Here is a 25,870-nt window from a genome sequence, read left to right as displayed (position 1 = left end):
TTACAACTCCATTAGAATAATTCCATTATTCAAGTTAATTATCTTTTATTCCAAAACGTTTCCTTTAGAACTGTTTGCGGAATGAAATATAATTCTTATTGCATTTCTGACCCTCAGCAGTCTGTTTCCAATTGAGATTCCAATTACAATACAGATTTCAATTGAATTAAACTGAATTTTATACCACTACAATTAACTACACACAAACAACCAGTCAGTAACTGCACAAGTCTCACAAAAGCCTTGAGTGCACCAAGACACATTAACAGTTATTGCTTCATTTTGAAACAAATATGAAAAACGTAAGAAACTTGTGATTCTGTAAGTGAATAACATCAATTTAGTAACCTCTCTGACTGATTCATAAGGGATTTTGATTCACTAAACACAACAACAGCTTATAATAGTCATTCGGCTGGAAATTAGACTACACTTGTCACGCTGCATGTCTTTGATTCACTTAAAAGAACTAGCTCATTAGAGTCATTTGTTCATAATCGGATTACACTGGTTGTACTATACTGTATGTTTTGATTCACTAAAAAGATTTGGCTCATAAGAGTCAGTGATTCGTGAATCGCACTACACTGCTCACTCAGTAGAGCAGTAAACTCCATAGATATGTATACGTAGATACCACATTCGACCACTCTAGAGACGTCAGTGTGCGCCACCATAGAACAGTCAGCTTGTCGTCACTCACAGTAAGAATCAGTGATGTCACAACATTGCTCAGCTTCTGGTTGTGAAACCACTAAGATATAAATTCCCAAAGAAATGGGATAACATTTCACGGGTGAGAATGCGTTGGTTTGTGTTTTTAACTGTATTAACTCAATATTACATGTTTTTAATGTGGTACTTTTAATGTTTTTACCTTTACTACGGTAACTTTTCAATGTTGTGTCAACTGATGCCTTCGTCTTGTTGTATTGTGTTAGTTCAGCAAAATAATCTGCTGAAGTCTATTGCAGATAGATATTCATACATGCGTCTAACTACAGTTGCTTAGTCAACTTGCTCTCGAATGTTCACGGACCGACTTATACTGTTTCAATACGGCATAAGTGTAGCAAAGATACAGACCCTAATGAGGAATCTATATACATATATAGATATTTCTTTGGTAAACAGTGTCAGAAAAGTGTAGTGGTCATTTGAATTCGGTGCTCATTTAAAACCATTCCAGTTACAAATTTGAGCAAAAAAGCATTTCTTGGTCTAGGAAACTTTACATAAGAAGCACTCCAGTTATCTATGCCATGCAGGCCTATGTAGCATACATGAGTGTGTAATAAGTCTGTCCTAGATTCATGTGGGTTTATATTTACAATATGTATGCTTAAGTAAATAAGACACACACATCGTTTAACGGAATGGAAATTGATTAACTGGGAATGGAAATGAAAATTTCTCCCTTAACAGCCTATCCTACATGTGTTTGTTTGAGTGCAGGTCATCTGTTCGCTCCGAGCCTTTAGGACAGGGTCCCTACAAAAGACCGGCGTTTATAACACCAGCGGCCCGTCTGTTTTAGTGAGATCTGGCAGTCATTTGCGCAACACCCACTTTGCAGCACTCCACACAGCCTTAGGGAAGAGCAAGCAGAGAATGAGAAAGACTGCAGTATGGTGAAGAATGGTTTGTATTTCTCTGTAGGGAGTAGAGAGGTGAGATGTGAGAAGAGAATGATAGAATCGGGTTATCTCAGGCTTCTGTGTTATTTGATGAGCTGGTTTTATCTGTAATCCTTCCTTGAAGATTTATTCATGAATTTTGCTTGCTATAGTCAATCACCTCATGTTAATAGCTTTAAGCTGCAAAATTCATTGTCATCAAATAACTATTTGCATTTCAAATCTGCGAGCGGGAGAGAGACAGTGATATCAAGAGAGAAAGAAAGGGAGGACATGTTTTTGCATTTACATTTACAAAATCGGCGATCACCCTGACTCTAATTCAGATACATACGCATCAGATAAGCGGGGCTTTAAACTGGATGTTCAAGCCAAATGTATGCAAATAGCTCATGTGCAGTAACAAATCTTCATTCGAAGTCTAAATTACACAGTATGCCACATGTGGTGTGTTAACTGCATCTGTCAACAGAGCTTTTGTACTCCCCGTTCCTTTAAAATGTGCTAATTTATGTTTGAATCACATGCATTGCATAAAAAAACCCTGAAAGAAAGACCAAAAAAGAGCGAGAGATATCAACCAACAGCACAGACACTGAAAAATTCAAACTGCTGATGACAGCAAGCTGCCGGCTATTCTGTTGTTTATCCCTCGGTTTCTGCTGTTTATGAAAGGTTAAGTGCACTTAGCGTTTTATTTAGCGCGGGGCGTTTGGATGGACGCAGAGAGAGGTGTGAATCTACGAGTGAAGGAAGCAAAGGGAAGGGACAATGGGTCTTTTCTTTCAAACACAAAGAGATTCTGATACCACTGGCTTAATCTCAGAATTCAATCTTTTTGACCAAAGACCACAAGACTGTCAGATGGAAATTTTATTGAAAATAAAATAAAGCTGTGTGAGAGCGAGGACAAATGACTTACAGTGCCCTTTAAAGTGCTTACATTGCCAGCCGGCTGTAGCCATTTAGATTTCAGCCATGTCAACAACAGCAGCCAGAAGTAATAAATCAATTCAACAGTTCTGGCCATCAACAGCAGAGCACAACTCCACATGGTATAGTGGGAGCCTCAGGCCTGTGTGCGTGCGATGCCACAAAATGTGTGTTTGTTTTGCAACCAAGGGAACGTCCTTCACAGTACAGTACTGACTGTCTCCTCACTGCTGTTTCCACCCCTACCGATGTTTACTCCTTTATTCATTCACGTCTTTCATCCTGTCCAGAAGACGCATTTCTTTTTTTACTATATCCTCACTCGATTTTTCAGTCTAGCCCCATTTAATTTAGTTACAGGTTGTAAAATAAGATTTATGTCCACATGATCTTTTTAAATTGTTGTTGCTGCAATTTGTTAAAGTTCTGTAACAAAGTAAACTGTCCCCTCAGAATGCTTGAGAATTAACTATGCACTGTTGCTTGCTCAAAAGCTCACAAGACAAATGTACACAGTGTTTTAAATGATGCATTTCAGAACCACGGACAGCGACATAATTAAGACACGGAAACAGTTAAAAGGATGAAGCTCTCATTACCAAAAAATAGAGACTTACAATGACATTATGGGAACCAGAGTTCAAATCTGTAATGATTATACTTAATTTTCAGTACTAAAACTTTTTTTTAAATACATTGATGCCAATGTCAGAACCCGCAACTGGAGTTAAATGGTACAGCCTGATTAGGTGGAAGTTATTTTCTATCTATTGTATTTTTTATTAATGTTTTAAAATATATATAAATACACGCAATTAACGCACATATCTTATCAGCCAATCACATGGCAGCAACTCAATGCATTTATGCATAACCACTCGTTACAACCAAGGTGTGCAGAAGAGCATCTCTGAATGCACGTCGAACCTTGAAGCAGATGGGCTACAGCAGCGAAAGATCACACCAGGTGCCATCCTGTCAGCTAAGTTTAGGAAACTGAGGCTACAATTCACACGGCTCACCAAAACTGGACAATAGAAGATTGGAAAGATGTTGCCTGGTCTGATGAGTCTTGATTTCTGCTGCAACATTCAGATGGTATAGGGTCCGAATTTGGCATGAACAACATGAAAGCAGCATGGATCCATCATGCCTTGTATCAATGGTTCAGGCTGCTGGTGGGGGTGTAATAGTGTATGGGATATTTTACTTTGGGCCCCTTAGTACCAATTGAGCATCGCTTAAACGCCGCAGCCTACCCGAGTATTGTTGCTGACCATGTCCATCCCTTTATGACCACAATGTACCCAAGCAGGATAACATGCCATGTCACAAAGCTCAAATAATCTCAAACTGGTTTCTTGAACATGACAATGAGTTCACTAAACTCAAATGGCCTCCACAGTAACCAGATCTCAATCCAATATAGAGCACATTTGGGATGTGGTGGAACTGGAGATTCCACCACATCATGAATGTGCAGGCATCAAATTTGCAGCAACTGCATGATGCTATACATATACAAGTAAATATGGACCAAAATCTCTGAGGAATGTTTCCAGCACCTTGTTGAATCTATGTCATGAATAATTAATGCAGTTCTGAAGGCAAAAAGGGTCCAAACTTAGTACTAGCAAGGTGTACATATTTATATACTACCCTTCAAATGTTTGAGGTCAGTAAGATTTTTTCAAAATAAATTAATGCTTTTACTCAACTGGGGTGCTAAAATTGATCAAATGTGACAGTACAAGCATATATTACAAAATACTTTTATTTCAAATAAATAAATCTTATGAACTTTTTATTTATCAAAGAATCCAGGTTAAAAAAGAAAATCACAGTTTCCACAAAAAATGTTAACAAGCACAGCTGTCTTCAACATTGATAATAATAATAATAAAAAATTTTTAAAAAATCTTGAGCACCAAATCTTCTTTCTGAAGGATCATGTCACACCGAGTAATGGCTGCTAAAAAATTAAGCTTTAGCGAATAAATCACTTTATAAATTATATTAAAATTGTAAACAGTTATGTTAATTGTAATAATATTTCACAATATTTCCTTTTTATTATTTTTTTTATCAAATAAATGCAGCCTTGGTGAGCATAAGAAACTTCTCTGAAAAAAATAAAAAAAATTAACTGACTCCAAACATTTGAACGGAAGTGTATAAAATATATAAATAAATAAAATATATGGATTTGTCAGCCAGTCCTTTGGGAAAAGATCCAGAGCTTCCTCTGGCTAGTCGATCCCTACTGACATCAATGTAACAATGGAGGGATTATTTAGGCCTAATACATGTCTTTCCTTTTGCCAGCCGACAGAAAAGGCGGCAGACTTCCATTTTCAGTCATGTCAAAAACAGCATGTCTTTAGCCCGCAAGAACCCCAGGACACCGACCAACTTGTCAAGGTCCTAGAGCTCGCGAGGCTACTCAGGTGAGGGCTAATGAACGGCGTAGACTGAGGAGGACCTCAGCATGTCGTGCTATTCCTATTAGGATCAGACCCTCCTGAATTCCATCAGCTGTTACTGGCTCAGTAATAGATAAGAAAGTGAATGTAAAGTAAAGCTTTTTCCACAGACAAAAAAACACTCATGCTCAACCAGCACTCTCAGCAATGGAGACCTACCAAGAGGGCGAGTGTAATTTATTATCAAATTAGTACAACATTATCATGAATGGCCTATATTTCATGTCATTAAGGCCAGAAGAATAAAGAAAGCTGCTGGTAGGGATACAATCCAAAACAGAGACTGTAATTGAGCTAGAGAGCTTTACCAGAGCTCTACAGATCAATTCTACTGGCAAGGCAAGTGCATTAGTTGTGGGATTTCAGGGGTTTTGTGAGTAAAAAAAAAACCCTACTAAGACAGCCAACAATAGAGATTTTGAAATAATGGGGCCGCTACCTAAATCCAGGGTCATGAGTTCAACCTTGTCTTAGTGGATTATTCTATCCAGAAACAGGAATTCCTGAAATCATCAAAGCGATGTGGGACCAACAAACCTCTCTGCACAGGTGTATAAAAACTGGCACAGGACTATCAGCAGACTGATATATCACCCAATATTTAGACATTTTAAGAATACAATAACTGTGGTCTAAACCAGTCTTTGGCTGCTCTTACTTAAAATTCTCAGAGAAAACATTTTGAAAAATTTCTGTTTTATATACAATAAAAGTCAATGGGGTCCAGTGTGGTTTGATCATTCTTCAAAATATCTTTCTACAGAAGAAAGTCTGTCATGCAGGGTTGAAACAACATGAGGGTGACTAAACGATAATAGAATATTCATTTTTGGGAGGTCTATCCCTTTAATGATTGAAATCAATAACGCAAAACACTGCAATTGGACAATTATGTCTCTCTGTATTTCCCAGGGTGTGAGGATGAAAGCTAAAGCAGTCTTTAGGCTTTAGGATCAAAACGCAGCTTGATTGGTCACTATACATAAACAAAGAACACAGGAAAACCGAAAAGGCAAAGATGTACAAAACAAAGAACTGCATGGTAATAGTCTGTCATGCACAACCAAAATCCAAAACATGGACATTGTTAGAACAAGATTCGCCCCTGAAAGAGGGAAGAAACTGAGCTCACAAATATCAATCACATTCCAAAGCTGGCATATGTGCCTATAGTTCTTATGCACCAGCAACAAAACGTGTTTTGTGTCTCACCTCTGCTTACAGAGTCTCACCTGTCTCCTAGATTTCTTTATTTTCTCTTTTTTTCTATCCAGTGGTGCCACTATCAAAAGTATTTCCTTTCACATCAGCGATCATGTGACCATCCAATAAAGCCCTTAAACATCTGTTTAACCTCTGTAGGAGCACAGTAGGCTATTAAACTTGCCAAACATACAAACCAAGTGTTGGTATACCTCCAAAGATGCTAAAATACAAGCACAGAATACTTCATTTGTAATCTGAGAACAGTAAAGACAAAAAGTGGCATTCTAATTTGAAACAATCAGAGGCTAACACAGGCCTATAATCTTGTGAAGATAATGAATGAAAACAGTGAAATCTTAATTGGGAAAACTTTCAGTAGTCGCACTACACATTTAATTAGCTTGTGTTGTTAGCTCACTGTATAAATGAGATCTTGCTTACTTTGAAGAATACAAGTACAACAAGTAATTACTGGGTCATTTAAGGTGGACAAATTTTCAGCTTTCAAAACAATCCAGACGAACACTTGGGGGTGGCCTGAAATCAGTATGAATGAAATACTGCCACCTGTTGTAAATGTACCTACATTACAAATTGTACAATAAAATGATAGGGACTGAGAAGAAGCAACAGCTTGCCAAGTTTCATCAAGCCAAAAAATAGAACAATAAACCCATCCTGTCTCCTGCACCTGCCCAATATTGATTTATCCTCTCTCCATCTTTATCTGTCATCTCTTGCACTCTCTCTCGCCTGGATGGTCGCTCTTTCCCTCTCTCTCTTCACCTTTTCTCAGCTACTGCCAGCATCGCTAATATCATTTCAAAAACATACAAATTTGACTCCTACAGGGGCAAGTGACTTATCAAAACTGACAGCATGTGGTTTATCAACAGATTGGAATTGGTGCTCACATACACACCTTGTAATCACTGGGTGGTGAGTCTATCTCTCCAAATCCGTAATCCTTCTGTCACTAAGTCTAAGGTCAGAGGAGATATCTAAAAAGTGTGTGTGTGTTTGTGTGTGTGTGTGTGTGTGTGTGTGTGTGTGCAAGCTTGTACTCAGTTTTGACAGAGCAGGCAGATCAACACAGATTAATCTCTACTCTTTCCCAGCATGCACCAGGAGGGTTTCCCTCTCCTCTTTATTTTTTTTTTCCATTCCTGAAAACTGTCAGACTACTGATTTTCCATTGAAAGGTTCTGACATTGAGACTTGAGTGTCTAATTGCATTAGCCAAAATATCTCTACATCATGCTTAGCTCTGTCATTCTTTTCATTTTCATCCAGGCCATCTCAAAAGTCACGTGGTATTATGTTGCTTATTTTGTCGCTCTTTCGCAATACCTTCTGCATAGGGTTGTTACATCTGTATTCAACAAAAATGTTGTAGTTTTGGTCATCCATATATTTCTATTATCATTCTAAATATATCTATTTATTATTGTCAATTGTTTTCTCATATAGTTGTTAATTTTTCCTCAGAGAGGCCCAAAAGTCTCAGACCACAATTAAATTATTTTAATTAATTTAAATTCAATTGAATATTTACTAAGCAAAATGCCAGATTTACAATGTGCCACTGTCCATAAATAATCGCACAAATGTAGCTATCAAAATACAAACTTTGGTGCTAATCATCAACAGATGAAAAAGAGATATAGAGAGAAGGTGAAAGAAATGTAGGCACTGGCAGTGCAACACATATCTCCATAATAACAGACAATCCTGAAACTTCCCTACATATAACTCATTGATTGCTTTAATCTCCATTGATCAGCCTCTGCTAAACACATTAATAAATAAAACCTAGGCTACCTTCCTCTGTGACTGATTCTTTTGACAGAGCAGCACTAAGAACTAGCAGCATATGTTTATCATTCACTACACACATACAGCACTGTAGATGAGAGAAATCTGGGCCTGGGTGCACATCCCTTGAGGGTGTGTGTGAGCGTGTGACCAGGGATAGTGAAATAAGAGAAGGTATTATAACCTTCAGTTGATTGACTCACACCATACAGAGGAAAGTTCTTGAAGGGCATGCCAATATGTTGCTAAGAAAAATTTACAGTATGTGAGAAAGCTGTGGTCAAACAGGTTGTATAATGTATGTCAATCATTTGATTTCAGTACTGTACCTGTTTGGCCAGGTTGACCGAGTCTGAGGTCAGTCTGTCTCTGAGGCGAGAGTCGAGCTGGGCAGCAGGAGCGATCTCTACCACTTTCTGATGTCTCCTCTGGATAGAGCAATCCCTCTCATACAGATGAATTACATTTCCATATTTATCACCTGTGAGTGAAAGCGAGAAGAATAAATATTGAGAGAAGGGACAGAGAGACGTGCAAAGAGAACGTTTTAAGGTTTATTCTTAAATGGGTTACTCCCACAATGCAGAATATTACCATGACCCTATCATATATGTCTGAATATCAATAGTGTATACATTTTTTTCTTATTTTAAGATAATATATATATATATATATATATATATATATATATATATATATATATATATATATATAATGAAAACACATTGGGGTTTTTTATCACAATTAATTGGACATACACATGAAATTTTAATCAACAACTTCTTGTCGTACCAAGGACCAAACACCTACATAAAGGCGATCACGCTTTCGCTGTTATGGGACCGAGATTATGGAATGAGCTGCCTTTATCTATTAGATCTGCTAAATGTATATCAGTTTTTAAGAACCTGCTCAAGGCCCATTTATCACTGACCGCTTATAATAGGTCTTTTCAATGTGGTATATGTGGTGTCTGTGGCGTGAGATTTGTTACTATGTATGTTTGATACTGTATCTTTTATTCTTTTTTATTTTAATGTAAAGCACTTTGGGCAACCTCGGTTGCATTTGGCAGTGCTATATAAAGAAAGAAAGAAAGAAAGAAAGAAAGAAAGAAAGAAAGAAAGAAAGAAAGAAAGAAAGAAAAAAAAGTCCCCTATAATGATTAGAAATGGCCAAATTGTCGCTGCTGCTATTTTGCACTCCATTATGCACCGCTCCACTCAGAAAGTTAAATTTCTAGGCTGGTATGCCTCAGCGGCCTTACTGCTCATAGACTAATGTGAATTCCAACGCGACACTTTAGTTTTAACGGTGGAAGAGAGCATGTTGATGTATGTGATGTAAGTAGCTAAACTTTTAGAATCTGACAACTATTTTACGATAGAAATGTGAAGCATTTCAACTCAACTTTTTTACAAAATGTTGCTGTTTTCATTTGAAAATATGCTAACATTTACACAATTCACGTAATTCATAACTGAATATGACGAGGCAAGAAATGTAACAAATAGTTAAAACTGATTACTTCATAATTAGACATAGAACTTATTTTATCGTATTACTTTTTCTTTATTCCCTTAAATCCCTTTTAATTATTTAATTCCTTGAAATTAAAAAAACAATACTCAATAAGCCTAGAAGTAACACCATTTTTTATGTGAATCCAACACAAACATGAACAGCATTTAACAACATAGTTGTCTTTTAGTTGATACTTTGTTTTGTTGATACTATCCTTTCACTTTAAGTTAATTCCTTTGTCTAGTATCTCAGATAATTGTCTATTTATCTTTTGGTATTACATTCATATTGGAGGACAAGAAGACATAAAACCAGTTTATCTGAGAGTGAGAGAAAGAGAGAGAAAGCGAGCATGTGGTTGGTGTTCCCTGGACACACACAGACCCATTCTCTGTTAACAAGCCCAATTCAATTCCAGCTGTATGTTATCGACTATGAGCTCTGTTCCAGACGAGCAAATCACGTCTAATGAGCCAAAATACTCAGCTATAATGGCTGAAATACACCAGAGAGAAGCTAATAGATCATAGTAAGCAAATATGTGCACATGGCCTAGGGACTTGCAAACAAATTCTTACATTATCCATCCCTCTCTGTTTCATTTGTCAACCCGAACATGCACAAACACAAAATGCACACCTGGATATATGTACTCACCAAGAATTTGTACTTCAATGTGTCGTGGTTTCTCGATAAACTTCTCAACAAACAGAGCACCATTCCCGAATGCTGCCAGAGCCTCTGAGTAGGCTCTCTGATAGTTCTCCTCTAGCTCCTGCCAATCAGTCAAAGTTTAATGGTACAAAAATAAATAAAAAACACAATGACCAAAATAATCATCATCATGTATATACCATTCAAAAATGTAGGGTCAGTAAGATGTTTTAATATTTTTGAAAAAAGTCTCTTCTGCTCAGCAAGGCTGCATGTATTTAAATAAAAAAAAATGTTTTAAATAAATAGAAAAAAACAGTAATACTGTGAAATATTATACCAAATGAAAATAATTGTTTTCAATTTTAATATATTTAAAAATATATATATATTCTTGTGATGACAAAGCTGAATTTTCCGCATCATTACTCCAGTCTTCAGTGTCAATTGATCCTTCAGAAATTATTCTAATATTATTTGGTGCATTTCTTATCATTATCAAAGATGAAAACAGTTGAAAAAGTTCAAAAGTGTTTTATAAATCTTTACGATCACTTTCAATCAATTTAATGCATCTTTGCTGAATAAAAGTATTTTATTTTAATTTATTTTTAATTGACCCCAAAACTTTTGATATTTAAAATTAGTAGTTTAAAATTGAAATAACCAAAGGGTCAATTCAAGTACATGTCTGATAAAAAGGAGAAATTTTTAATGGAACAGAGACCACACACCCGCTAATGCCATTATGTGAGCACTCGATTGTGTCCATAAAAGATTGAGCTTGATTTAATTTCATTTCTTTTCTGTGAAGTAGTTGAAGACATGAACTGATGTTTCTTTTTTTGATGTTCAGGAATCACGGTGCAAAAAGTAAAAAAAAAATATATATATATCTCAAGGCAAAGCTTGTTGACTTGTCACACAGAGCCTTGTAGAAGGAGGCAATAAACATTTTTCGCAGGTGACAATATAGGCAATAAAATATAGGCAATAAATACAGCAAATGAACTATGCAGAGCTATCAATGTCCGTGTGATATAGTTACAGTGAGGAAAATAATTATTTGAACACCCTGCTATTTTGCAAGTTCTCCCACTTGGAAATCATGGAGGGGTCTGAAATTGTCATCGTAGGTGCATGTCCACTGTGAGAGACATAATCTAAAAAAAAAAATCCAGAAATCACAATATATGATTTTTTAACTATTTATTTGTATGATACAGCTGCAAATAAGTATTTGAACACCTGTCTATCAGCTAGAATTCTGACCCTCAAAGACCTGTTAGTCTGCCTTTAAAATGTCCACCTCCACTCCATTTATTATCCTAAATTAGATGCACCTGTTTGAGGTCGTTAGCTGCATAAAGACACCTGTCCACCCCATACAATCAGTAAGAACCCAACTACTAACTTGGCCAAGACCAAAGAGCTTTCCAAAGACACTAGAGACAAAATTGTACACCTCCACAAGGCTGGAAAGGGCTACGGGGAAATTGCCAAGCAGCGTGGTGAAAAAAGGTCCACTGTTGGAGCAATCATTAGAAAATGGAAGAAGCTTAACATGACTGTCAATCTCCCTCGGACTGGGGCTCCATGCAAGATCTCACCTCGTGGGGTCTCAATGATCCTAAGAAAGGTGAGAAATCATCCCAGAACTACACGGGAGGAGCTGGTCAATGACCTGAAAAGAGCTGGGACCACCGTTTCCAAGGTTACTGTTGGTAATACACTAAGACGTCATGGTTTGAAATCATGCATGGCACGGAAGGTTCCCCTGCTTAAACCAGCACGTCAAGGCCCGTCTTAAGTTTGCCAATGACCATTTGGATGATCCAGAGGAGTCATGGGAGAAAGTCATGTGGTCAGATGAGACCAAAATAGAACTTTTTGGTCATAATTCCACTAAACGTGTTTGGAGGAGGAAGAAGAATGATGAGTACCATCCCAAGAACACCATCCCTACTGTGAAGCATGGGGGTGGTAGCATCATGCTTTGGGGGTGTTTTCCTGCACATGGGACAGGGCGACTGCACTGTATTAAGGAGAGGATGACCGGGGCCATGTATTGCGAGATTTTGGGGAACAACCTCCTTCCCTCAGTTAGAGCACTGAAGATGGGTCGAGGCTGGGTCTTCCAACATGACAATGACCCGAAGCACACAGCCAGGATAACCAAGGAGTGGCTCTTTAAGAAGCATATCAAGGTTCTGGCGTGGCCTAGCCAGTCTCCAGACCTAAACCCAACAGAGAATCATTGGAGGGAGTTCAAACTCCATGTTTCTCAGCGACAGCCCAGAAACCTGACTGATCTAGAGAAGATCTGTGTGGAGGAGTGGGCCAAAATCCCTCCTGTAGTGTGTGCAAACCTGGTGAAAAACTACAGGAAACGTTTGACCTCTGTAATTGCAAACAAAGGCTACTGTACCAAATATTAACACTGATTTTCTCAGGTGTTCTAAATACTTATTTGCAGCTGTATCATACAAATAAATAGTTAAAAAAATCATACATTGTGATTTCTGGATTATTATTTTTTTTGATTATGTCTCTCACAGTGGACATGCACCTACGATGACAATTTCAGACCCCTCCATGATTTCTAAGTGGGAGAACTTGCAAAATAGCAGGGTGTTCAAATACTTATTTTCCTCACTGTATACCCTGGAGTAGTAATTGTCACATGTGCATGTCCACATGTCAAGTGGAGCAATTGAAAGCAGTCGTAAAATAGGCAGTAGCCACTGACATAAAATAAACATTATATGTTGTATAGACATGAGCAGAAAATAAGGCCCATTAACAGGTGTGATCGACATGTGGGCTAGCCTTGAAACACAGTTATCTGACAAAGGAGTAGGGCACTACTGGCCATGATGTCAGGTTGTGTTTTTCAAATGGGAAAAAGTGATTTTGTGGATCTAGCGAGAATGTTTTTGAGCCCTAAAGTGAAAAAGTTTAAGTTTAAATTACTTTCCCCTCTTCCAGTTTAATTTGTCGAGGCAGCTATAAGTAATAAGTGTGAATGCTGTGGCGTTGTAGCACTCTGTATATTCAGATGGCTGGCCTGCTATCATCACAGTGACATACAGTATGGTAGTTTTCTGATTCCCTAGTCATTTATTTTTTACTCCTTCATGGGACAGAAGCTTCACTGACCTCATAATCTCTGACCACCCTCATCCCACGGCCTCCTCCTCCATATGCAGCTTTAAAGATGATTGGAAAGTCATGTGTTTTGGCAAACTCATGAGCCTCTTGAAGAGATGAGATGGGAGCGTCTGTTCCGGGAACAACTGGAACACCTTCACACACACACATTTGCATAGCTATTTAAATAGGGCATCGCATCACATTTGGTCTTGAAATACAATTCAAGTCCTCTAAGTCTGAGACCAAGACAAGACTCCGGTCAAGACCGAAACAAAACAGAGAGACCTTCAAAAAAATGGTCTTGAGACCAAGACCGGTCTCGAATACTACTACAACACTTCCAGTTACATCAGATTAAACCAGGAAAGACCAGTTGTTTTGTCAATCACAAATTTTGCAGAAATGAGGATACTGTACATCAATCTACAAACAACAAGTCTCTCACTGACTAGTTTATAAGTATATACGTTTTGTTGTACACTTAAGGCCTCATTTTGTGGTCACATTTCATCATAAGTGAAGGACAAGAAGGACGATTCATTTTTTATTTAAATAACTGTGAAGAATAAGCAAAATGCAGCATTATATTTGGTATGAGAGCGCATCCCCCGTATTTCCCAAAGAGACATGTTATATTTTATTTCTAATGACCACACACAGGAGTAATCACTTATTTAAGGTAATGAAATGAATAAATAGAATTCATATGTGTGAATTCTTGAGGGAGTCTGTTCTCCATTGAATAATTAATTGCATTCTCTATAAGTTTTATTAATTTTTTAAGAACAAGGACATGTAAAATAATGTCATGTTCATTGGGGTGTTCTTGTTACTACTAGAAACAAGGTTATATCATGCTGACTGACAGCCTTGACAGGTATTCATGTAAACACAGCTGGTTATTTCTGAAGTGAAAATGAGATGAAACAAAAAAAGGATATGTGTCAAAAGATCAGATTTATGCCTTGCAGTGTTAAAGCAGCCATAGTGTCATAAAAGAAAATTCTCTCTCTTACCATCATAAATTGTTTATTATATGGACCCAGTTTGATTCAATTTGATTTGCTGAGCTATGAATTTAGTTTTACAGCACTGAAATTTTTTACTGTTTGTATCGGCCTGTTCAATTTCCGACCAGCAGCGCCAAATCACCATTCTCAGTACGGAAGATAGGGCAGAACAGAATCGGTCTCCATCACTAACCTAACCAATAGTCCTTGAGTCTATAAGCTGTACCTTAACTTCCCTTCTGAGACTGCTGGTTGGAAACTGCTGTCAGTAGCGGGGGTTTTGCAGTGACTCTTTCTGCCAATTACATTGTTACACCAGTATAGGTGATGTCTTATGCCAGGGTCCCACTAGACTTTGAGCACACAAAATTTCTTGCGAAATCTGATCGGATTTCAATCGAAAATGCACAAAAATCTGATTTGGAATGAGTCTGAAAGTAGCTTTTGAGAGCAAGTTGACTGTTCAAGTTGACTTTAGCAGATGATTTTAACACTGGAATTAGTGTATCATTTATGTTAGATAATTCTGCATATGGATATTGCATATTGAGTTATAGCTACAGAAAAACACAAGCATAGACATTGTCACCTGTGAAAGGTGATCCCATTTTAACTGGAATTTATAGCCTGGCGGTTATTACAACCATAGGCTGCACAGTGCTGTGGCATTTTCTATGAAAATGCATTGATTTGTTAGTATGAGTGATGAACAGCATGTTGATTATTCCAATATGGTGGACGCATTGATGTGTCTAGAGCAACGGATGCGATATCTTAGTATACATGCTGTTTACCCCCCTCCCCTATGTAGAAAGATATCTTCAGGGGTAGAGTTTATCAGGTACCTGCTTGTATGGCCAGGGCACGGGCTTCCACTTTATCCCCCATCTTGCGCACAACCTCTGGGGAAGGTCCAATGAATCTGACCCCGGCTTCAGCACAGGCTTGGGCAAAGTCTGCGCGCTCTGATAAAAAGCCATAACCGGGGTGGATCGCATCCACATTATTTTCCTGAGAGGGAGAGAAGCACAGGCAGAGAAATACACAGTGGATGAGAAATAGAAAGACAGAGAGAGAAATGAGAGCAGAATGAAAAAACATTAGCCAGGGATATGTATGTGGCACAGCAGTCAGGCCTAATTCTGATGCTGGAAAATACTAATTTCATTAAAATCCCAATCAGAGAGAATTTGAAAAGGCCCCCTCTCTCTGTTGGCTGACTGTGTGCAACATGGTAATTGCATTGGAGAAAGACTAATTATTCTGAGGCCGTCTGCTGAGGTTAGAGACGATGATGTTGGCTGCTTGTTCAGTTTTAATATGGTGTGGTGTTGTGCCTGTGTACTGCTTTGTGTTTATGCATTATTAGTGTATTGTTGTGGTGGCTAAGCTGCTGGTTTGAGAGATGAGCTGCCTGTGGCATAATGAGAGAGTTCGCCAAAGGATCTGAATCTGGCTGGCATCTCTGACACCATTCCAAAAAACAGGAATGGATCTATTTGAGCACCATATAGAGAAGTGCTGATGTGAATACTAAGCACTGGAAGAGATGCGCTTATTGCACAACGCAGGCAGGCCGTCATTCAGAGAGTGACAGAGGAGGTGAATCACAGTCTGACAGATAGATATAGATATATATCTAACCTTAGCCACTTTGATTATGTCAGGGATATGAAGATAGGCTGCAACGGGGGGCAGGCCTCTGCCGATGAGGTAAGCCTCATCTGCCTTCTGTCTATGCATCTGCCCCGTGTCCTGCTCTGAATATACTGCCACTGTCCGGATACCGAGTTCTGTGCATGCTCGAAACACACGGATGGCTATTTCACCTGAGTGAAGGGAGAAGAGAAACAATAGTAAAACAAGGAATTTTGTTTTGTTTTGAAATGTAAACTGTGGTTAGTAGATATATCGTTATAGTTCCCCTGAAAATGAGCCTGTCAGTTTCTCAAAGGACAAAATAACAAAAAGCACAATAGTAGTTTGTGTACTACTAGGCTATATCAGAGGATTTTAAATGAGAAAAAATGGAAAACAAAAAAACACTGTAATTGAATTGAATTTAGGGGTGTGCGATGCAAGCTGACGTCAACACACATTGAGAGTAACACTTTCACTGCTGATGTAACGTTAGTAGGATGCCGTTAATGACCCCAAAATTCAATACATTGGAGAAAAATGCCCCGTGTGAGTTTTTGACTTTATTTCTATTGGGGCTGTCAAAGATAACGCGTTAATTTCTGCAATTAATACAGCATCCAACTCAAATTGGTGCTGGCGCGATGTCTGTAAAATGGCTGTCCATGTGCGAGACTGCGAGCAGACCAGACGCGCGCGCGCGCACACACACACACACACACACACACACACACACACACACACATGAAACGCACGCACGCGCAGAAAGACAAACAGCTTGGCATATTTTATTGCGCTTACAAAATTGTCAGAATGCCTGTGAGTATCCTCATAAGCGTTGAGCTAAAACATGACTGTATAATAGTAGGGAGAAATTCGGATGTGGGTTAGATCCGCGTCACGTGAGTCAGGTCCATTGACTGTGGTCATGTCTTAAAGTGACAGCAGCCTAATATACTGCAGTCAGTAATTATTGTTAATCAACAAAAAAAGAAAGAAAAAAAGAGAAAATCTCTAATATTAGGTCAAATAGGTTGAACTGACGAAAAGGTTGGGGAATCCCTGCATTGCATAATATGAAATGTGAATTTGTACATTTTAATGTGTTTGAAAGATGAAAGCCAAAGACAGTAATTCATGGTTAAATGACTTTCTAAGTGAAAATTTAAACAATATTTAATGTGTTCGTCAGGAATTGATTAGATATGCAATCTTGAGAAAACACTTAAAAAGTGAAATGATTTCTGTAAATCCAGTGATCAAATGCTGTGTGGCTCTAAGTTTTCAGTGATAGGTGGAAGACTTTCTGAATGTATTGCAGTAGGCTACAGGATTTTTTAAAAAGGAAAATGTAAAATATACAAAAGAAATAGTATGAGAATCAAGCTCTCAGATTTCATCAAAAATATCTTCATTTGTGCTCCGATGATGAACGAAGGTCTTATGGCTTTGGAACAACACGAGGGTGAGTAATTAATAACAGAAATTTAATTTTTGGGTGAACTAACCCTTTAATTTTTGTAATCTGATTATGCATATTACATGTGATCAGTTACTACCCAGCACTACACTTTAAATATATGGAGTAGGCCTATTGCATCTAAAAGTTAGAAAACCTGCATTAGTATACAGGTTTGAAATGACAAGCAGGTGAATAAATAACACAAGGATGAGTAAATAATGACAAGAGGGTGAGTAAATAATAACAAGTAAATCATTTTTATATTATGTTGAAACTTAATTTAAAATGCAGCACTCCTGGGCCTGTGTGTATTTAGACTTTCAGAGCACTAATCCAGGGATCAGGCTCTCACTTTCACTTTTTTTTCTGTTTGCAAAATATTTAATCTCAGGATTACCTCTGTTTGCCACCATGACCTTTTTGATTGGTCGATACTCCAGGCTTTGGGGAGACAAGTGAGCAGAACGACAAAACAAACCCACTCTCCTGATGAGCAGGATGCCCATCTTCCCCCTGGACCCTCCCAAATGCAGGAGCATCCTAGAGAAATACAAGCAGAAAAGACAAAGATGAACAAATTGCTCGGGATCTAGTTATCCATCATAAAATTTAAAAATACAGACAGTGGAGGAGTAAAAATAAATGATCTCTAAGAATGAAACACTTCAGAATAGGCTCCTGATCTCTTACAGTCTTCACCAAAACAATAGTCCAGTTAAGTTTTATGAGCCGTGATGTATTTCAAAACTCTTTCGTTTTCCACTGGCTATGAAGAATGCAGATGTATAACCTACTATCCATCTAGCGTATACTTTATTGTTTTGAATCTCCTGTAAGGGACTGCTGCCATCTTGTGGTTGTAAAGTAAACAGTTTCTCCTTAAAAGCTACTTATGTCTTTACCTAAAACAGATCACACTAGGTCCCATTTTTATAAATGAAAACAAAAAGTTTCTCTTTTGTATTTAATAAATAAGACTGTAATTTTATCATTTACACTTTACATTACATTGAACCGAGGAAATGCACATGATCAAAATTGGGTCAGTTTACCTTGGCAAAGTCTGCAGTTTGCTATTTTCGCAATTATGTGTATTCAAAGTCTGGATGTTGGTGTATGCATGTGCTCTCAGATTGTGTCTGTGTGATTATGCATCGTTTGTTAAAATATGTGTGTTTGACTGAGTATCTGAATTCATTATAGTGCTTTGAATGAAAATCAGACACAAACCATTAAAATGATCTCATCTCATGGCCACCCTCAATATATTACTTATATATTCAGAAAAATTAAGAGTAAATATCCTGAGTGACAATTTACAGAGGGCCATCAGAAAATTAAATTTTTCATCTACCTGTTTATACACATTTATACGTCTCTGATTGGTCTAAGACAACTTCCAGTGTGTCTGTGCTAATGTATTTAGAGTGTGTTCCAGTGGGAAGCAAACTATGAATTACGCCCAGGTATGCTAACACTTATCTCACTGTTACTCTATTCCTGTCTATGTCTCACCTACACCATCACAGATGGCAGACATAATATTCAAACCCATTTTTGTATTCACCCACTTGTGTATGCAGTTTGAACACACCAGCCTTTAAATAGCATTGCATTGCATATTTACACGTTTGCATTTTCTTTGTTTGGCTCCAAGTACTAATAATGTAGGCTATGTATATATTTTACAATGTGTTCAAGGTCTATATTTTGAAATAATAATGCATAGAAACTCAACTAAAAGTGACTGGTATTTTCCATGTTTGTACACTGTAGCTGCTTACTGTTCCAAAACAAAAGAGCACTTCAAAATCTGTATGATATTCTATGGCTCGGTCTCTCCATAAGTATAAAGGATTTTTACACTCATTTTATTCCTTGCTGAAAATCATATCACATATCACTTAGAACAGGTTGCAGGCCTATACCTGAGGTGGGGGTGTTCAAATCTGTAAGTATGAGCAATAGACATATTAATACAAGCCTAGAAAGCATCAGTAGATACATATTGATAGGTGAACTGCAGTCCATACTGTATATGTTTGTAAATAAATAGGGAGCAACTCAATGACTGGCTTTCACTGGTCACAGGTCAAAGACAGCTGTGATTGGCTGAAAGATTCAGTAGGTTAGTAGCTCATAAACCGAACAAACTTTGAACAAGAGTTAGTGGGTCATTAGTTGTTCCTTCATCAAGACTCCTGTGTCAACATGAACTTTGATCATGTGGGAAAATCCAGTGAACGACCTCTGCTTTTTTTCTTTACTTTAGTGACACCAAGTGCAGTGAAATTAATTTAAACTCTTAAAAATAAAGATTATTTATTGACATCTATGGTTCTGCAAAGAACATTTAACATCCATAGAACCTTTCTATTCCACAAAAGGCTTTAGCCACTATATTTAAGGTGTACTTGTTGCAGTGTAATTTTACATGTAAGTACTGAGTAATAATCATACAAAGTGTTAGGGTTAGGATTACAGTTTGGTTTAGGGTTAGTTGCATGTAATTGTGTGCTGTGGCACACCTATGAAGCACTGATGGCTTCACAAGGGGAAATTACAGAGAAAATATAATGATCAGCCTCTTGGTGCCTTCCAAAATTGCTCAGTTAGCGTTAAATTACTCTGAACGCTGCCCTAAAAGGCCAAGCTGGGTAAAATCAACATGCTCCGCCGCCTCCGTACACAATCTAAATAGAACCATACATCAGCAGAGCTTTTTTGGGCCCTTTTGTTGCTCTCTACTGCTCTCCTTTCAGTCTATTCCTTCACCTCTCCTTCCACCTGACTAACACTTCCTGCTCTGTTTGTCCATTAGAGCTCCGGTAGATGTTCTTTGTCTTTGCATTCTAAGCAGTGCAAATATTCTGCCATTAAGGCAGATGAGGCCAGCTCAAGCAATACAAACACAAATGCACAACTTTTTCAATATACAATCTGAGCTAATGTCAACCTCCAAAGTCAATATAGACATGGTTAAACTAAAACACACATCTATAAATAATAATAATAATAATAATAATATACACAATATATAATATAATGGAGGCAACACAGCATTAGAGGTGCGTCCTAATTCACATACTTCTTTTCTATGCTGTTTTGCAGTATAAGTAGTGCGAGCAGTCTGTTCGCACTGAAAATTCCAAATAGAAAAATTAAACTTTAAATACCCAGATTATGTCATTAATTAACCGGAAAAAACCCCCAAAAAAAACAAGTGTGGAATGTTGGACATGTCATGCACTCGACTGTAGCATTTTTAATTACATAGCGGAGGGGGAGGGGCTATCAGTTTGTTTTGTTTTGTTTTGTTTTGTTTTGTTTTGTTTTGTTTTGTTTTGTTTTGTTTTGTTTTGTTTTGTTTTGTTTTGTTTTTGTTTTTTTGTTTTTTTGTTTTTTTGTTTTGTTTTGTTTTGGTTTGGTTTTGTTTAAACTTGATTTATCAAACACACAGAGCCTTCAGACCATTCTCTACGTGAATGTGTAGTACGTGAGCACTGTTATCTCCCTGTCAAGTACAAACTATCACATCATCCTTTGGTGAGCTTTAAGTGGACACCCAGCAAGCAATTTTGTGTTTTAAAGACGTCTAATGGCCATCCAAACACAGCCCTGATGTCCAGGCTTAAACAAGGCAAAATGTGGGCTGTAAGTGAAAATTTAATAGACGTCTAACCATAGCCCAAGAATACTAGTCATCTAGAACATGTCAAAGAAATTAAACCAAACACCTTGTAATCACTATTGACTATTGGCAAATTATTTTGGCAAAAACGACATGTAACCAAATTCAAGGTTATTTTGGCTAGAAGTGGGTTACTCTTAGCCGGACTATTATAGGGACTATAGTTAACCTAGACGGTGAAATGACAACTATTGCTTACTGGGCAGTGTACAAAGTTGGTGGTCTTCTTCTTTGTTTGTTTGTCTTTGTTTGTTTTTTAATCATTTAAATATTAAACAACACTGAACTCTGTACAGGGTATGTTATCCTCTCTAGGGTTGAATGATGAATAAGTTAATGATAACAAAATGCAATTGATCTGTAGTTACTACTCGACCATTCAAGATATGCAATCAGATATATTATTACACAAGTGGTATTTTGTTTTGATTGTCCCATGAGTATGACCACATGTAAGTACACAGGATGGCCTCCTTTCTATTGTTTTTGCAAACATTTGTCTTCTTATTTAAATGCTGCTGATAAGTCTTTAAAGCGGCAAGAACAAAATCTAGTTTGCACAGTTCTGCACCAAACAGCTGACCAAAGGTCACATAGTCCTTGCGCAAAAAATACATTGTTAATATGCCAGTGTACACAGTTTGTGTTCCACTGTCTTCCTCCCTCAAACAATCATGCACGTGTATTCACACGCTCACACTCTCTCTCACACAAACACACATGGACAAAAAATCATGTTGCACAATATTAAAATTACCTCCATTAAACTGATAAGCCAATAATTATACCAATAACCAATAAATGGCTGATATTTATTATATGATATATTTATGATATATATTTTGCATAAATAAAAAAATAAAAAAATACTAAGGACTAAAGTCGGTCATTTTAAAATCTACAAAGGAATTTAAGGATCACAATGTGATTGTATATGCACAGTCTAAAAATGGATTTTCATTTTGATTTGATTTAAACAGTGTTTTTAAAAGATTCTATTTAAATGAGTGTTACAGTAAAGGTAAGCTAAATATAAAAATAGTCAATATTAGCCAACATATATCCAATATCAACCGATATCGGCCAATAACTGATTATGCACTGATATATATATCATGCAACCCTATGATGAATCTGACACAGAATACAATTATTTTCAGGAAATGTACATGTACACATATACAATCACTCACATCATAAAAGTGACATACTGTATGGTAGTAGTTTCATCACCATGTGCACAAGAGCTCTGAATACACAGAGTTCAAAACAACGTTTGCTACAGGAGGGTTTTCTCTGTAACATGACCCAATTAATTTCCCCTCAAAACACTACACTGTAAAAAAAAATATTTACATGATTTGTTATCACAATTTTTCTTTTTTCTTTTAACAAATCAACTAATATAATTTATGTGGTTCAGATAACATAATAATTTGAGTTTCTGTTGAAACTCCTTCAACAAAATCTCCTTCATTGTATCAACTCAATTTCTTTAATTTCAATTAACTTAAAATTTTAAGGCAACCAGGTTACTTACTTTTTTAAGTTAAACCAACAATATTTTTTTTTTACAGTGTAAATACTCAGCTGATCACATACAGTTATACTCACTTGTCAAGCCAGGTCCAGATTCTGCCCAAAATCAGCGTTAGGTGTCAGATGTACAACAAATTAACGGGCCAGAAAGTTCTGCTGCAATCCTGTGGTACAATCAGTAGATCCAGAGAACGGGGTAGTGTTGGCAGTGTTGTGACATGCACCCAGGCGTACACACTATCATGTACACAGCCAGAACTGCTCTTCTGTCACACAGGCTGTGAGACTATGAGGCCTGATCCTGTTAATCTCTCTCTCTGTCTCTCTCACTTTTGAACTGTCTCTCTCTCTATCACTAGATGCAGGTTTTCATCCTCTGATGCTTACGTAATACTACCCTCGTGCACACGGGCCAACCACAGGCACTCTGTCTCCCACCGTTAAAGAGCAGCAGGATTTAAAGACAGAGACGGGGAGGGAGGGAGGGAGGGATGGATGAAGAGGAGGGGGAAGAGAGATATAATGATAAACAAGGTTTTGCTGAGTGTTGCATAGTCCATGTGCATTATGGGGAGCTTTATGGGGAGAACACAAAAATGGTTTCCTGGGCCCTGTGATTTAACTGTTTGACTGTCTGTCATTCTGTATATTAGTGGTGGGGATTTTTCAGGGTTTTTTTTCAGGATTTTACTCTTTTTCAATGTCCTTCCTTCTTCAGTCCTTCGGAGGCTTGTAGGCTATTTTTATTTTATTTTTTTTGCCTTGCATTACATGCTGAAATTGGAAAAGCTTAGTGCCGATTCATGTTCTGCTAATTCTTTTTTGAGCCAAGATGCACCAATATCCTGCTAATTCTGTGTGTGTGTGTGTGTGTGTGTGTGTGTGTGTGTGAATTGGAATATGTGCAAAGGATTGTTGGTGGATTGGAGAATGTGAAGGATACACTTGATCCATCCTTCAAAACATGCTGGCTGAAGGATGAGAAACGAAGTCTGCCTTCAAAGGATCCTTTAAATTGAGACATCCTTTGACAGAGCTTGATGACTTGGCAGCCAAGATATGCAGCCTTAGGGCGCAGCTTTCCAATTGTGAAGCACCCAACATTGAATCATTCACTCAACCAATTGATTGAAAAATACTGCTTCGTTGAGTAGCCTAACAAAACACCACAGAGACAAAAACCTTTTTTTGTAGGAAAAGAAAAAATAGACAAAGTAACTGGTAATATTGTGTTTAAATGTAAGTTACTCGAATTAAATTTCTTGTGAATTAACTTATAAAAGCAACATCACACTCGCAATCATGTTGGTCTGAATGTCAGCATGGCAGTGATGTGATTCAGACATAGGCATTGACGTTTTTTTCATTCATTATTAATTCATTAATTCAAATGAAACAACAGCCCTCTTAAGATATGCTTAATTATGAGCCATAATGAAATGTACTATAAATACAGGCTTCATGTACAGTTACTGAATTTTCATCTGTTTTAAGTTATAGTACTATATTGGTGTAACTAATTTAACATTTTTGAGAAGAATAATCATAGTTTTCCATCAAAAGCTGCGGCCCATATTCTTCAAAAACAGAGGTGAATGGTTATCCGGCACTGATAAGGTAGTAAACTAATCACCTTAGAAAATAGGTTTTACAACACAGTTTATCTCCTGCTTGTTGTTCTCATGTAGAGGTGTATGGATAAGGAGAGTAAAAAATAAATAAATTAAAAAAAAACACTGGAGAAACTTGGAAAAGAAACCTCACTATCATTCCCTCTATATATATTTTAGAATGTTGTTTTGAAATGAAAATTTTGTATTGAATATTGTATTGAGATTTGCTCTAAATAATAATATTTTAATCACAGTCTCTCTATCACCTGCCGAAAGAGAATAAACATACCAAAGTAAACAGAAAAATAAAGAATAATAATATTTTTTGTGCGGTTGTTAAGAATTTAATTTTAAAGCATCATTATGAAAAACAATCCGCCAAAAAAAATCAATAGGTAATAGGTTCAAACCTCTTTCTTGTTGTTTCTGCAGTTTTAACAGAGAATTTAATGCATTCATGAAAAATACAACAGTAACAATGACAAAGTGTGTCTGCACTAGATAGGAAGGTGATAGCACCTTCTTAATACAACAAAGCTACCCTTACGAAAAATAAGTTTATTCAAGTGTTCTATTAGTATACTTCTTTTAAACTAAAAATAAGAAAGTATACTTTCAGTCTACATTTTATATACTTCTCAAAAATATACTTTATGTAGGCTACTTCTCAGAAATATACATAAAATTACACTTAAATTACACTTAAGTGTACTTGACTTATACTGAGAGAAAAGTCCAAGTATATTTGGCCTGTACTTGTACTCAATCTTTTGATCGAGATATATTTATAATTAAGTATTCGAATATACTTGGCTTGTAGTTGTGTTAACTCTTTTGATCGAGTAACCTATTAAATATACTTTTTTTTTTACATCGTTTTTATATACAGTCTTATGAAACTTACATTGTTTGAAAATATTGATTAGAATATTGATATAAAACAGATATTAATCAAACATTAAATGGCGTGTAAATCAAAACTGCTTAATATTACCAAATGAAGTGAAGCGTAACCCATGGAGAGAAAACTTACAAGTATACTTGAAGTATAAACTACTAGTAGTTTACTGAGAGTACACTTCAGTGTGTACTTTCATAAACTAAAAAATGTACTACTTGTATTAAAATACCAAACTACTAGTATACTTATAAGTTCACTTGTATTACAGATGCATTACAAATGAGAAACCTTGTTGTGTACTTAAAGTTTACTACTGTTGCACTTATAGTACACTTAAACGTATACTTATACTAAAAGTGGGCCAATTTAGTCCCAAGCAGTATTGAAATAGTACACTTACAAGTTTACTACAAGTACACATTGATTTACTTACTACATAAAGTATACTTAAAAATATACTTGAACATTACTTAAGTATACTTCATAAAATGAACTTGAAGTATACTTCTTTTTCGTAAGGGAAAGCTGAATGGCTGATGCTGTGGAACAGAAATAAGAGCAACTATATGGACAAATATTTATGTAGACGTTATTGACTGATATCCTTGCTG

General features: G+C 36.9%; 1 protein-coding gene across 1 annotated transcript in view; it reads right to left on the bottom strand.

The window, feature by feature from the left end:
• pcxb (pyruvate carboxylase b) overlaps positions 1 to 23,178 on the bottom strand; it is a 426,983-nt gene extending 403,805 nt beyond the window's left edge. Inside the window, exons 1-7 of the mRNA XM_084107671.1 lie at positions 22,821 to 23,178; positions 17,913 to 18,055; positions 16,060 to 16,244; positions 15,261 to 15,426; positions 13,412 to 13,557; positions 10,256 to 10,373; positions 8,404 to 8,555 (exon numbers count right to left, since the gene is read on the bottom strand). Of these exons, the coding sequence (XP_083963797.1) occupies positions 8,404 to 8,555; positions 10,256 to 10,373; positions 13,412 to 13,557; positions 15,261 to 15,426; positions 16,060 to 16,244; positions 17,913 to 18,054 (909 nt within the window). The 5' untranslated portion in view covers position 18,055; positions 22,821 to 23,178. The remainder of the gene's footprint in view (positions 1 to 8,403; positions 8,556 to 10,255; positions 10,374 to 13,411; positions 13,558 to 15,260; positions 15,427 to 16,059; positions 16,245 to 17,912; positions 18,056 to 22,820) is intronic.
• Positions 23,179 to 25,870: the final 2,692 nt, after the last annotated feature.

Source organism: Abramis brama (assembly GCF_963993115.1).
Source record: "Abramis brama genome assembly, chromosome: 3".
Classification (NCBI taxonomy): Eukaryota; Metazoa; Chordata; class Actinopteri; order Cypriniformes; family Leuciscidae; genus Abramis; species Abramis brama.
The sequence above is the reverse complement of the archived record's forward strand: the minus strand, read 5'-3'. Positions and strand labels throughout refer to the sequence as shown.